At 41.4% G+C, this 14,367-nt stretch overlaps 1 protein-coding gene across 1 annotated transcript in view; it reads left to right on the top strand.

Annotated features, from left to right (window-relative positions):
- Nucleotides 1-10,070, top strand: part of HS6ST3 (heparan sulfate 6-O-sulfotransferase 3) — a 720,806-nt gene extending 710,736 nt beyond the window's left edge. Inside the window, exon 2 of the mRNA XM_027557838.1 lies at nt 2,787-10,070. Coding sequence (XP_027413639.1) covers nt 2,787-3,495 — 709 coding nt within the window. The 3' untranslated portion in view covers nt 3,496-10,070. The remainder of the gene's footprint in view (nt 1-2,786) is intronic.
- The last annotated feature ends 4,297 nt before the right edge of the window (nt 10,071-14,367 follow it).

Below are 14,367 nucleotides of genomic sequence, written 5' to 3' on the forward strand. Positions count from 1 at the left end.
TCTGTCATTCTCAGCCCTAAAATCTCACAGCTTTTATGATTATTTTAAAAATTTGGATTGTGTATAAATTTGAGACACATAAAGGGGGCTAAGTCTTGTCAATTGATTGTCATCTTTTTGATTTAAATCCTTTTTTGTGCATTTTCCATTTTATCCAACTAACCAGAAAAATTATAAATTTCCCATTTGTGATCTTATTTGTCCAAGCAAAGATCTCTCTGATTTAAGGTATTCTGTCCTGATAAATCTGTGTTCCTTAACTCACCCAAGTTACATTATAACCACTATCATCATCATTGTGTTTATATATTTATTATATAATTGTCAAATAAAAATAAGTCTCTGCTTGTAGAACTGAAATGTGAATAAGTTTCAACATAGGACCAAAGCAGGATTAATAATGACATGTCATATAACATTCAACCATATAATATCCTGAAAATCTTTATTGTCAGCATTTCCTTGTGGAGCCCAGAAACGATGTCAGTCATTTTCAACTTTCCCTTCAGATCTTTTGGGAAATCTTCCCCTACTGATGGAATTGTCAATCTGTCATCAGGAAAGACAACAGAGTAATGTAAACGTGGTGATTGGCAAAGCAGGGCTCAGGCTGGCCTTTCTGTGGTGGTTTCAGTACATTCTTCTTCCTGATTTAAAGGGATGAGAGTATTACTTAAGATTTTGGATTTTCTTTCAGTTCAGTTCAGTCACTCAGTCATGCCCAACTCTGTGACCCCCATGGACTGCAGCACACCAGGCTTCCCTGTCCATCACCAACTCCCGGAGCTTGTTCAAATTCATGTCCATCAAGTCGGTGATGCTATCCAACCATCTCATCCTCTGTCGTCCCCTTCTCCTCCTGCCTTCAATCCTTCCCAGCATCAGGGTCTTTTCCAATGAGTCATTTCTTCGCATCAGGTGCCCAAAGTATTGGAGCTTTAGCTTCAGCATCAGTCCTTCCAATGAATATTCAGGACTGATCTCCTTTAGGATGGACTGGTTTGATCTCCTTGCAGTCCAAAGAATTCTCAAGAGTCTTCTCCAGCACCATAGTTTTTTTAGCACATTTCAAAACTGGCTAGACATTCAAAATAACTGAATACAATAAATGTATTGTTTTAAATATACCTCATAAATTACTTTTTTAAAAGCAGCATAAAAAAGAGTGCAGAGTGCCAGCTTCCCTGGTGTCTTATGGTAAAGAATCAGCCTGCAATGTGGGAGACATGGGTTCAATCCCTGGATTGGGAAGGACCCATGGAGAAGGGATAGGCTACCCACTCCAGTACTCTTTCCTGGAGAATTCCATGGACAGAGGAGCCTGCCAGGCTACAGTCCATGGGGGTCGCAAAGAGTCAGATGTAACTGAGTGGCTAACACTTCAATTCCTTATTTTTGTCACTGCTTTTACTAGCTATAATGTTTTTTTAGTACAGTTTAGATTGTCAGGGGAAGCGATGTTCTTTTCAGAACTTTTCAGAGCTGTTTTTGTCTGCCCAGGGCAAACCCTGAGTGTCACTCCTGGTGACAGAGGTGGGGTGGGCAGCCCACTCCATTGGCAGCTGCTCAAATGATGAGAAGGATTTTCCTGACTTGGAATCAATATTTGCTTTTCTCTAATGCCTACTGCTGTGTCTTTATCTGTCGATTTTCCAAATCCCTTCTGGCCTCTTCACATCTCTCTTGTCCTTTTGAGCCAGTTGCACCCTGATCTTTACCTAATCATTCTGAAGCTAACCATTTATAAAATGTATCTCTTCTCTGTGTTCCATTAGGTGCCATTAGATGACATGACACCTGTGATTGTAGGAACCATAGCACCTGACAATTAATAAGCATTCAGTAAAAATAAGTTACATTTTTTGTTTTTAAAATTTGCTGCCCAAGAAAGCACAGAAGCTTTGAAATCAAATAGGCCCAAATTTTATCACAGTTCAAGTATTCATTTGCTCTAGGATCTTGGGCTGTATTTTTCACCTCTGTGTTCTCAGGGGTTTTTTTTAAGTCATGATAGAACCCATTTTACAAGTTATGTTGAAGGTTATCTATGCCAGTACTCACAAAGCACCTAGTCCAGTTTCCAGCACATAGTAAGTGCTCAGTAAATATTAGTGTCCACACAACACATCTTTCCCCTACCCCATCAACCTCTTAACCCAGAAAAAATTAAGGAGACTCGCTTTCCGCTTTGCTCTTTCTAGTCTCCTGACTTTGGATAAATCATTTTAGCCCCCTTGCACGTTTTCCTATCAAATAGTCCCCAATATTTACTACAAAAGTACCTTTTAGGGATCAGATAAAATATCATTTGGGTGTTAACTATCAATAATCATGGTGAGTTTTCTTAAAGTAAGGTGGTGTTGTTGCTGGTGGTAATTTATCAGTGAATAATTACTGCATGAAGGCATGAACTATTTCTCCCAACCCCAACCCTCCCCACACTGTGAGTGAGGGAAAGACGCTCAATCCTGTCGAACTCTTTGCCAACCCCGTGGACTGTAGCCCACCAGGCTTCTCTGTCCATGGAATTCTTCTGGCAAAGAATACCGGAGTAGGCCGCCCACACTGTAGCCGAAAGAAAAAAACGCAGCAAATGGTACTATAGAAGCATGCACAGAGAGGAACACTGGCCTAACAGCCTCTCACGGGAGCACCAGCAGGAAATTCTCAGGTGACCATTTGGCCGCCAAGTCCATTGACTCAGTGCTGACATAAAGGCTACAGAGGCCCGAGTTCCCAGGGTTGTAGTTCTGGAGAACTGACGCTCTCCCCCTCATCTCTTCCAGGAATTTCTATTACATCACCATGTTGCGGGATCCAGTGTCCCGATACCTGAGCGAGTGGAAACACGTCCAGAGAGGGGCCACGTGGAAAACCTCCCTCCACATGTGCGACGGGAGGAGCCCCACCCCGGATGAGCTGCCTACCTGCTACCCGGGGGACGACTGGTCCGGGGTCAGCCTGCGGGAGTTCATGGACTGCACCTACAACCTGGCCAACAACCGCCAGGTGCGCATGCTGGCCGACCTCAGCCTGGTGGGCTGCTACAACTTGACTTTCATGAACGAGAGCGAGAGGAACGCGATCTTGCTGCAGAGCGCCAAGAGCAACCTCAAGAACATGGCGTTCTTCGGCCTCACGGAGTTCCAGCGCAAGACGCAGTTTCTCTTTGAGAGGACATTCAACCTCAAGTTCATCTCCCCCTTCACGCAGTTCAACATCACGCGGGCTTCCAACGTGGAGATCAACGAGGGCGCCCGCCGGCGCATCGAGGAGCTCAACTTTCTCGACGTGCAGCTCTACGAGTACGCCAAGGATCTCTTCCAGCAGCGCTACCACCGCACCAAGCAGCTGGAGCGCCAGAGGGACCGGCAGAGGAGACGCGGGGAGCGCAGGCTACAGCGAGATCACAGGGGCCACCGCTGGCCCAAACAGGAGGGGAACCCCGAGGGGGCCGTCACGGAGGACTACAACAGCCAGGTGGTGAGATGGTGACCTGCCCTCTCCTCCCGCGGAAGGGGGGAGCTGAGCCAGCCCTCTGACCTCACCTTGGAGAATGTGGGACCCCGCCGAGGACGTCTGGCCCGTAGGTGGCTTGCTTGGGACCCGCCCCCCGGCTTCCTCTCTGTCTTCACCTTTTTCCAGCCAGAGATGATCCATCTGGTTCTTTTTATTTTTTTTTTCCTGACATTTGTCAATCTGTGATATTAAGTAGGGTAAGGAATGCACCCAACGGGGATAGACCTCTTTAGAAGGTCAAAGGGCAAAGCACCAACAAAGGAAAGAGTCCTTGGGATTTTTTTTTTTTTTGCAGCAGCAGCAGCAGCCCAGGTTGTAGTTTGGGCAACTGGAACCTACCCAAGTTACACATGAAAAGCCAAATTATGGCTTGGATGTTCTGCTGAAACTGATCAGTTCATATCCTCTCTTTAATGGAAATACTGCTGTTGAAAGAGAGAGGCAGAGAAGGCTTTTTCAGCCTTCCCATGGGGTTTAACGCCAACACTCTCAGATGCTGGCTCTCATCTTTGAACTCTATTTGAATGTGGTTTAAATCATAAGTAGTGTAACGTGTTTTGTTGTTATGGTTGTTTTTCAACACGATTACCCTGCTACTGACCATCACTGCGGACTCACATCCTCTGCATCTTATCCCTGAGCCATGCTTCTCCCCCATCTTTTAAGGAAAGGCTAGTAGATTCAGGAGATGTGTGCCTGTGGCCCCAGAGAAAGGAACGTGGGTTAAGGCCATTCGGGAGAGAACATGCTTATTAACAAACACCTAAGGAGAACACCCTTTACCAGTTTTTATTTTCAGCATAAGGAATAAAAGATAAATTAAGAAGGAAGAAAAGCAGGCAGATAACTACCTATCCACCATTTCCAATGTGACTGCAGAACCTTAGTTTTTTTAATGAGGACTATTTCAGAGTTTTTCCTATTTGGAGCAGGCCTCTTATCTGATACAGCACTGCCAGGTTTGAAACTCTACTGTCATAGAGGAAAAGACACTTAAAAGGAATTTGGCCTTTAGTATAGGAGCTCAGCCAGCATGTATGCAAAATAAAGTCAAGATCACTAACTTAAAAAATAACTCTGACTTAGGCCATGAGACATGGAACGCAGTGTGTGTTTACTCCAGGAGTTTAGAAGGACTCTACCTCCCAACGTTTGAATATCTATAGCCTGGTAATCTTTTTTTCTCCGTGCATGATCTCTACCTGTTGTGAGAGTGTGGTCCAAAAAAATATGCTGCGTTGCCAAGTGCTTCTTATTTTCACCTCTTCCCAGCCACAGCTACAACACAATGTCTTTGAATAATAAGGGGAGAAATATGGCAGAGGGAGTAGAAAGCCTTTGCCTAGCATTTAGTAGGGGATCAGAGTGAGTAGAAAGTTTCACAACAGACTGATCTGATCAATCCTTTCAAGGAGCTGAAGGCAAAATGAGTGAACCCCCTAAATCAGATTGAAAAGCCTATTTCATTGATATCCAACATGTTTGATGTTTAAGCCAGCTTTACATAAGCTGCGTCTCAGCCTCCAGAATACTCTCTCTGGGGTTGAGAGTTAATCAGCCCACATTCATGGAGCACTCGCCTGCACAGAGGGGATCCTGGTGTCTCCATCAAAGAGAGTTCTAGAGAAGAGGCTTAGATATTTCTGATACTACCCTCGGCTTCATCTCTCATGGGAGGAAAGGCATTACTGGGACCTCCCTTGTGCCAGGAACTTTGAGAGGCCCTTTTCATAACTCAGATTTGTTCACAAGAAGGTAGATACTGTTTGTCCCAATTTCACGATGTGGAAAGTGAGATTCACAGACAATAAGTAGCTTCCTCATGGGTTGTGAGCTAGATTTGGCTGACTGCAGAGGGCAAACTCTTTTTTTGTCTCCATAATGTTTTCCATATGGGATAAAAGCTTCTTGCCAATCGTGCTAGAAACCACCCGTTATTGTCCAGAAGGGTTTGCGTCTAACCCACCTGAGTGTGATAGCTCCAAGCCATCAGGGACCCAGTGCCATGTTGCCTTGGGTGAGTCCAGGCTCCTCCAAATCACTCATCCATCAAGGAGCTGAGAGACTGATGGCTTTATAGGCAGTTGTACTTCTTAACCCATAGATGGGGTGGGTTGAAGGGGCTGAAAATATAGCTTGTTAGCTGATAGAGATTAGGCTCACAAAATATTAGCATCTCCCTTCCTGATGATTTGTTCCTAAGGTAGTGAGAAAGAAGTCTTGCTACTGGGATTAATGAGCAGCTTTCTCTCTGTCTTCCCGTTTCAGTGCTAAGATCTAATGCTCTGTAGAATGGCAGAGCTGCAAATTATTGTTCTGCCTGTCGCTGTGAATCACTCACACACATACACACACACACATGCTAACAATCCAATGTTTTGTCATGTGGAAAATCAAAACAAGTTAGAAAGCATTCAGATTGTTTCTTTTAAACTCACTTTACATTTTTGGCAGAGAATTCGTGCCTAGCTGAGGCTTGAAGGCAGCCTCTGCTAACTTCACACCATTCCTCAGGCGCCTCGGGGTTTCTATCAAAAAGCTTTCCATGGCCTCGCTGCTGAAGGCGTGATGTATGAGGCTCCGCTGGAGACCCAGTATCAGGATGTTCAGAGGAGAAACCATCTCTCTGTATTGGCCTGAGGCCAGTGCTGAGCAAATTAAAAAGACCGACATGAACTTCCTCCTTCGTATCATTTCATTCTGAAGCAACACACTTGTCCTCTCCCTGCAGTCCTCTGTTGATAGAAATGAAGAGGTGAGGATGCAGTTTGTTCTCTCAAAATTGACGGTGCACCTACATGCCCAGTGATCCTCAGCTCAGGGCAAGGATGTCAGCAGAAGGCATTTGGGTCTAAGGATCCATGGGTAGCCAGCTGCTTAAATTGCTGTTGTTCAGTTGCTAAGTCATGTCCAACTCTTTTCGACCCCTGTGGGCTGCAGCATGCCAGGCTTACCTGTCCTTCACTCTCTCCCAGAGTTTGCTCAAACTCATGCGCATTGAGTTGATGATGCCATCCAACCATCCCATCTTCTCTCGCCCCCTTCTCCTCCTGCCCTCAATCTTTCCCAGGATCAGGGTCTTTTCCAATGAGTTGGCTCTCCACATCAGGTGGCCAAAGTATTGGAACTTCAGCTTCAGCATTGGTCCAGCCAATGAATATTAAGACCCAAAACTAACTCATTCCAGATACATCTGTGTTAAAAGCCCAGCAGAAGCAAAAAAAAAAGAAAAATCCCTAAGGAGTTCCACATCCTGTTGACTCCTACAATTCCCAGGTAGACCTTCCTTTCATTCTCTGGCAATGGCAACATCAGTAACCAGACTGGGATAAACTATCTATGTATGTGTGTGTTTAAATTATAATTAAGGAATAAGATACGTACTATATATTCTGTCTCCTTTTAACTTTTTGGCTACCTACTCTCAACAGTGGAGAAAACCTGCCCTGAGAATTATTTGAATACTCTTTCTAATGATTGCTAACATTAACAATCAGTGTTAGGCAACAGTTAAGGTTATCACATGTGTTATTAAAAAATTATAAAAATATGCTTCTTATCATCAAAAGAAGGTAACTTTATCAGAAATAGTTTGACCAAAGGTTCGAAATGAGGACTTATTCAAAAATCTGACAATATGAATGAGAGGGGATCAAGGAGGTGAGCAAAGATCATTAAAATATAAATACAAGTCCATTAGGTAGGATTCCTATTTGGCTGCTTTAACAGAGAAACTGAAAACTATAGTGACCTCAAAAGATTGAAGCAATTGCTGTCTCAGTTAGAAGACAAACTAGCCTGCCATGTGATAGTACGAGAATCCCAGGCCCTCTCTTGCTCTTTCATCCTAACACACAGCTTTCAACCCATGGTCCAAGATGACCGCTGCAGCTCCTGCCATCTCATTGTTATTTCAGATAGCTTAGAAGAAGCGGGGAGAAATTGCACATATCAATTCCAGTCACATCTCACAGGCTAACACCTAGCTATTAGCTACATCTAGCTGCTAAGAAGACCAGGAAATGTCATCATTATTGGTTGCCTTGTGCCTTGATAAATATATAGGTTCTATTATTAAAGAAACAATGTGAAAATCAATACTGATCAAAACCATCAGTCTCTGACACAAAAAGGAATTGAAAAAATATTTCAAGTACTTTTCAATGTCATCTATTTCGTCACCCATTTTTGCTAAGGCTAAGATTAAAATTTTCTAATTTTGTATAGTATTTCATGCTTTTCAAAACATTTTTACATCTAGTATCTCATTTTTACATCTAGTATCTCACAGTCTTGTATGTAAAATAGCTCATTAATCCCATTCGATAATTTGGCATGGAGATTCAGTGATGTTGAAAGATTTCCTAAAGATTCTAGTTTATTAGCAAGACAGGTACTCACAGCCCCAGTCTTTTGACTTCATATTTTTCTGCTACTTTATGCAACTCATCATCAGTATTGGGATTGAGAATTGCAAGACTGTGAAATCTCAATCTCTATTGATTTATAGCTTCCCTTGCCTTCTCATAGAACTGCAGGGACTCAAAAAACACCAAGGAGAGGGGTAGAGTTGGCTATCAACTCCCTGCCTCCAGGAGGAAGCCTCTTATTAAGAGTGAAACGGCCAAGAGATGGGTAGTGTTACAGGGAAATCTTGAAGCATCACCACTCAAACACCTCTCATTGGACGTCCACCCCATCCAATCCAAAAACTATTCAAGATGAAGCCCAAGGGAATGTACTCCTTAGGGAAGCTTGGTGGTAGAAATATTTTGAATCAGTGGCAGCCTGAATAGAGATGCTTTACAGAGGCACAAGAGAACCCCTGGTTGAAAAATCTCCCTTCCTCTCTACTTCTTCCCTCAGCCCCTGGAATTTTATCAGCGACATACTACTTTGGTTCTTAAAATTTTTATTTGCTATTAAATGAATCCCTTTGCACATTTGCCAGGGAGAGGGAATGCTTTCAGTTCTCATAAGCCAGTACCTTCCCACCAAGGATTTACCTGACTCCTCTCCAACTCGGACTTCTAGCTGAGAGCAGAGCCTGTAGGAAGGGATCATCCTCATGGGATCAGACGTGGGGATTGGGAGAGAAAGGGTAGCTACAGAGAAAAGTAGGGCTTTTAAAAGCAGGCAGGTCTTTAAAAGGGGGAAAGATGTGCCAGGGAATGGGGAAACATAGGAAAGTGAGTCGGGGACAGTTTCCATCCTCAGTGTCAAGGGCAGTCTGGAGCCATTTTGATTCTTTTGGCCACTGCAAAGAGCAAGAAAAGGCTTGAGGCTTGTGAGACAGGATCAGAGCATTCGAGATAATTTTAGGGACTGAACTGGAGCTGGATCAGAGAGAAAGCTGGGGTGGACTTTGGCAAAGGGTACTGTGATCTGATCACAGCTGTGTCTCTAAGGTCTTTCTTTTTTGTCGTTACTTTGCCTCCGCTGGTCAGCAGAACTCCAGCTAAAAGTCTGCAGGTGGGTATTGGGACTGGCTGAGTCCAATGACCTTACCCATTTATGTCATCTCTGGGCAGCATGCAAAGGTTCTTTCTCCAAGGCACTTTCAGCTTTTCTTCCACCCCCCTCCCTCCATCTCTACTGGACATAAGCGTGCTTTCTCTCGCCACATCCACCTAGACACACCTGAACTAACTCCCTTATTAGCCCCTCTGGGCAAATGGGCAGGGTTCTGAGACCTGTGTGTTTTGTAGCCTAATGGACAGACTGCATACGGACCCACCCTTGCAACACACCTGCAGAACCAACCTACCTTGCAGAGGTGCTGAGATTTCCAGAGGACTGGCCTCACTATGAACACCAGCAACATCTGCAAGACAAAAGCCCCTGAACTTCCAAGCCAGGACTGGAGGTACCCTAACAGAACAGCGGATCTGAGGACACGGGAGCACAGATGTTTTTGAGCCTGTGTTCTAGGTCGTTTATGGACAAAAGTATAGCTGTCATGCTTGGGCACATTAAATGGAGCCTCCGTGGGTTACAAGTTCTGTTGTAGTTTGTGGGAATTTATCAAAGGGCCAGATGTCAGTGCTGAAAGGCTTCAGTTCTTTCTGGGGAAAACTGAGGGAGCAGCATCTGTTTGTCATGGTCGTCGTGACAATGACAGTATGATTTAGTCATTGTCCCATTTATTTCCACCAGCTTGTCATTTTTTTAATCATGTGACCATCTTTTCTTTTCCTTCCTTCTCCACACCTCCCTCCCTAAAAAGACCTTCTGTGTTTTGCTTGTATTATTTTTCATTTCACAAATCCATAGTGGAAAATGGTGGAAAGAAGAATCTGGACTTGTGTCTGGTGCCCCATTTTAGATGTAAAGATAGTTATCCAATAGATAGTAAGTGATTTCTCCTAAGATATCTCTTTATGTTTCTGTGCAATACTATGTATGAACTCGGGTACTAGGAGATTGTATTGTGAGATTATCAACCTTTATTGCTATTTAAAAATGATAGTTTGTAGAACTGAGAATTCCCATTGATGTGAAGCACAATTTAATGAATAAGTTAACATATTAAACTGTTGTGATGTCAAGAACAACTGTCTCCCTCTGTGATTTTGTTAGACATTGTTGCAAAAGGAGAAGACCTGGTTAAATACTTTAAGGGATTTGTGGAAATTGAATACAGGGGATCAGCTTTGTCAAATTCTAAAAATCCATGCTTTGGATACAAATGTGGTTATTGGATATGAAACTTTAAAAGCATAAAAGACAAAGAAAATATAGATTGAAGCAATTTCAAATCTCTGAGGCCAGGGAGGGTTTCACAGACTCTCAAACATGTGAACTTCTAAAACCATGGCTCTTGGTGAGGCTCCCCAGTTCAGTGCCCGCTCAGCACACTGACATTCACAGTGAAATGCAGAAAGCAACCCGCAGACTTAAAGGAGGAGGCAAAGGTCTGAGAAAGAATGATGGAGGAGGAACAGCAGGGATTAAAGGAAAGGAGTTTGGAATTCAAGCTAAAAGAAAAGAAAGAAGAGGAAGGGAGGAAAGAGTAGGAGAGAAAGAGAGAGGAAGAAAACCCAAACAGTAATGAAATCCATTATGGGTCCCTCCAGTTTTCATGCGTATGGTTTGCCAGATTTTTTTTTTTTTTTAAATGACTAGTTCCTCTAATACAAAGAAACAAAATTAACTTCTAGGACAGAAAAATTTCCTTCATTCAAAAATCCCTTGAGTGATACAATTTACCATTTTCTTTTTGTTCTATCTGGAGAAGGAAATGGCAACCCACACCAGTATTCTTGCCTGGAAAATCCCATGGACAGAGGAACCTGGTGGCTACAGTCCATGGGGTCTCAAAGAGTCCGACACGACTGAGCAACTTCACTTTCACTTTCACTTTTTGTTCTATAGAGGTGGAAATTGTGAACCTCCTCCTTGCTTGCTTGTTAGTTCGATTTGGAGCCTTAGAAAAATGTCCTTCAGCCAGGTTCCTCCATCTAGTGAGAATCATATGCAAAGGGACATTGACTCTAGAACAACTGCAGTAGCTTATAAAAAAGGCTCCAAAAAATGGAAGTTAAATGCACATCTACACATACACACACATTTGGGGGACTTTTGTCTTTCAAGAAAAACCTCAGACAAGTGAAGAGAAGGACCAAGAAACATTCGAGATTTACTGCTTTGTCTCATTCACCTTGAAAACAGTGTTAAAAACAAGATTGAAAAAAATGTCAAATATATTATTGAAAATATGCTTTCAATATGGTACTGTTTCACAGATCATTTTTCATATCAAATATATATTTGAAAATTAATGGAGTAAACTAATTCAATATCATTTCTTCATGTTGTAAATAATTTGTTTTTTATGATATTAAAGTAATATATGAACTTCGATAATTTGGGAAATACAAGGCATTAAAAGGTTCATAAATTATAGAGCCAAACTCAGACATTATTTTGATCTATTTTCTTTCCTATTATTTAATGCATTAGCAATTACAGTAACATTTAGATAATAAATGTTTTAAGAAATTAAAACCATACAGTCTATGCAATGTAAATGCATATGTTAATATCTTAGCACCCATTCTTTGAAAACGTTATTTTAATAGCAGCATATAATTTTACCATTCCCATATTTTGGAGCATTCTGGTTATTTTCAGTTTTTTCCACTAATATAAATAACACTGAAATGAATATATTTGTACACAAGCAGCATCTTTGTATCCCCCTTGGAGAGAAGACAATGGATGAATTATTTGTATCTTCCCAACGACTCCAAAGGAAAAAAATATTCAAAATTATATTCAAAAATTATTCAAAATAGGTCAAAATTACTTAAATGGAGCAGGATGGGGAACACGTGTATACCTGTGGCGGATTCATGTTGATACATGGCAAAACCAATACAATATTGTAAAGTTAAAAAATAAAATAAATAAAAATAAAATTTAAAAAAAAAAGAAAAGTTACTCATAGAATCAAAGAAAAATATCTGTATGTCTCCAGAACCACCCTCCTGGCCCTGGATTGAAGCTCTCATTCCCAAAGATGCTGGGGGTGCTGGCTGTAGGCTGATAGCTCCCAGCTGAGTCTCTCAGGGACCTGGCCTCCCCCAAGGTCATGCCACCTTTTGGGGAAAGGTCATATAGAACGACTCTGCAGTGGAGCTGAAGGTCAGGTCTTTTGACTGGCGACATCTCAGCTGCAAGGCACCCTGTAGGCTCAGCTGAGGACTGCGTGGCCAAGCATCTCAGGTCACTGTCTGTTTCCACCCCATCCTGCTGCCGACAGGTGTGACCCCAATCAGCTCGGGACACACACCTCACATGGACTCTGCTCTTCGGGAAGGAAGACCCGCCGTGGACCTCCGAGTACTAGCCTCCGCAGCCTTCTGCCACGTGGCGTCTTTGTTCTGGCACCTGCAGACTTCCTATCTTTTGAGCTCAGCTGTCTTGAAACATTATTATGGCATATTTGGTCCAACATTTCTACTTGTTTGTAGATGTAAGAGGAATCTGTGTTGGCTCAGCTTGTCAAGTTCCTAGAAACAAGTCTGCTTTTAAATGTTGAAATCTCCTTTGAGTTTATGCTTCTACAGCTTTTCCATTATTTGGCCCTTCATCACATGTTCTATTTTGAGACTCCAGATTTTCACAATTAACTTTCCCTCCTTTTCTACTTTGAGGGGCTTTTCCCTCTGTTTGCTTATCTTTTCCAAAACCTGCCTGTTTGTATTCTTTCCCTCAATGATATTTCTATTTTCCCACCTACACATGTTGTATATATTTTACTTTACATTTCCACCTCTTAATTTTTGTTTTCAGTTTTTAATCTTATATTTATGCTTGGGTTTTTCATTTTAATTTTTATTTAAAAAAATTATTTTCAAGCCTTTGTTTTATTGGTCTAGCTTTTTATCTTTTATTAATCTTTTTATCTTTTATTAATCTCACCAATTTTATCTATCTCTTAATGCTTAACTTCTTATTTTTATAGATAGTTTGTTGTTATACTCAATTTTCTATCAAGTGTGAAAGTGTTAGTCACTCAGTTATATTCAACTCTTTGCGACTGCATGGACTGTAGCCACGAGGCTCCTCCACCCATGGGATTTTCCAGGCAAGAATACTGGAGTGGGTTGCCATTTCCTTCTCCAGGGGATCTTCCCAACCCAGGGATCAAACCCAGGTCTCCCTCATTGCAGGCAGATTCTTTACCATCTGAGCCACCAGGGGAAGTGCATTTTCTATCAAAGTTTCTTTCGATTTCTCCCTGTTGGTTATAATGGTCCCTTTTCTTTATTTTGAAACAAACATTTTATTCCTGCTATTTTAAGTCAACATGTGGTCAGGTAATTCTGCCTGTACAATTTCTACTTTCTGAACTATACTGAGGTTCTTTGGGGGCTTTGTATGTGCTCAGTTTTTGTAAAAATTTCATGGATACCTGAAAGGAATATGTATTGCATTATGAAATTATATATCTACAGAAATTTCTCTATGTATAATATAAACACATATGTAAGGTATACTGTAACTATCATTGCATATACAGCATGTATATAATCATTATATGTGTACATGTACATATATGTGCATACATATATATGTATATATATATAAATACGTAATTTACCAAAGACACAGTGCCTGCTAAAATCTCCCAGTATAACTGTACTTGGATCCTTCCATAATAGTTTATAGCTCGTATATTTTGGGGACGTGTTATTTATTGTTTATGACTTCCATTTTGCTTTGATGAGGATGTCATTTCCAATATAAAATGATCTCCTTTGTATCATTTAATATTTTCTGCTTTAAATTCTCCTTTCATTTTAACATTATTTTCAACTTTTTGTAATTTGCAGTGTACACACACTTTAATTTTTCTTCATATGGTCTGAGCCTGTGTCTTTTAGTTTGAGAGTTGTTATGACTTTTAGGTTGCTATCCTCTGATATTCTCTTGTCTTATGATTTCACTACTTATGCTTCTCCTCTATTTTATGTTCTGTTGTCCTGATAAGCAGTGATTTTCTTGGAACCAATATTAAGAATCCAACCATATTTATCTGACATTCCTTTGTGTGACTTGAAGATGTTTATATTTACATGCTTCTCTCATCCTGTTTCCAATTGTTGGTTTTAATTACCTGATGTAAGAACCCAGGATTAGATGTAATCTGGGACTTGAAATGTACACTGTTATTGCTGCTGTTATAGTGTTACTACAGTTACCATTATAACTGTATCAAAAAGAGATAAGAGAATGTAAATTAAGCACACTGTTGTTCTTATCCTAGTCTGGAAATTCTGAGCTATTTCAAACTCAAAGTCGTCACAGTTCTGGGTGCTGTTCGCATATCTGATCATTTAA

Source organism: Bos indicus x Bos taurus, chromosome 12 (assembly GCF_003369695.1).
Source record: "Bos indicus x Bos taurus breed Angus x Brahman F1 hybrid chromosome 12, Bos_hybrid_MaternalHap_v2.0, whole genome shotgun sequence".
NCBI lineage: Eukaryota > Metazoa > Chordata > Mammalia > Artiodactyla > Bovidae > Bos > Bos indicus x Bos taurus.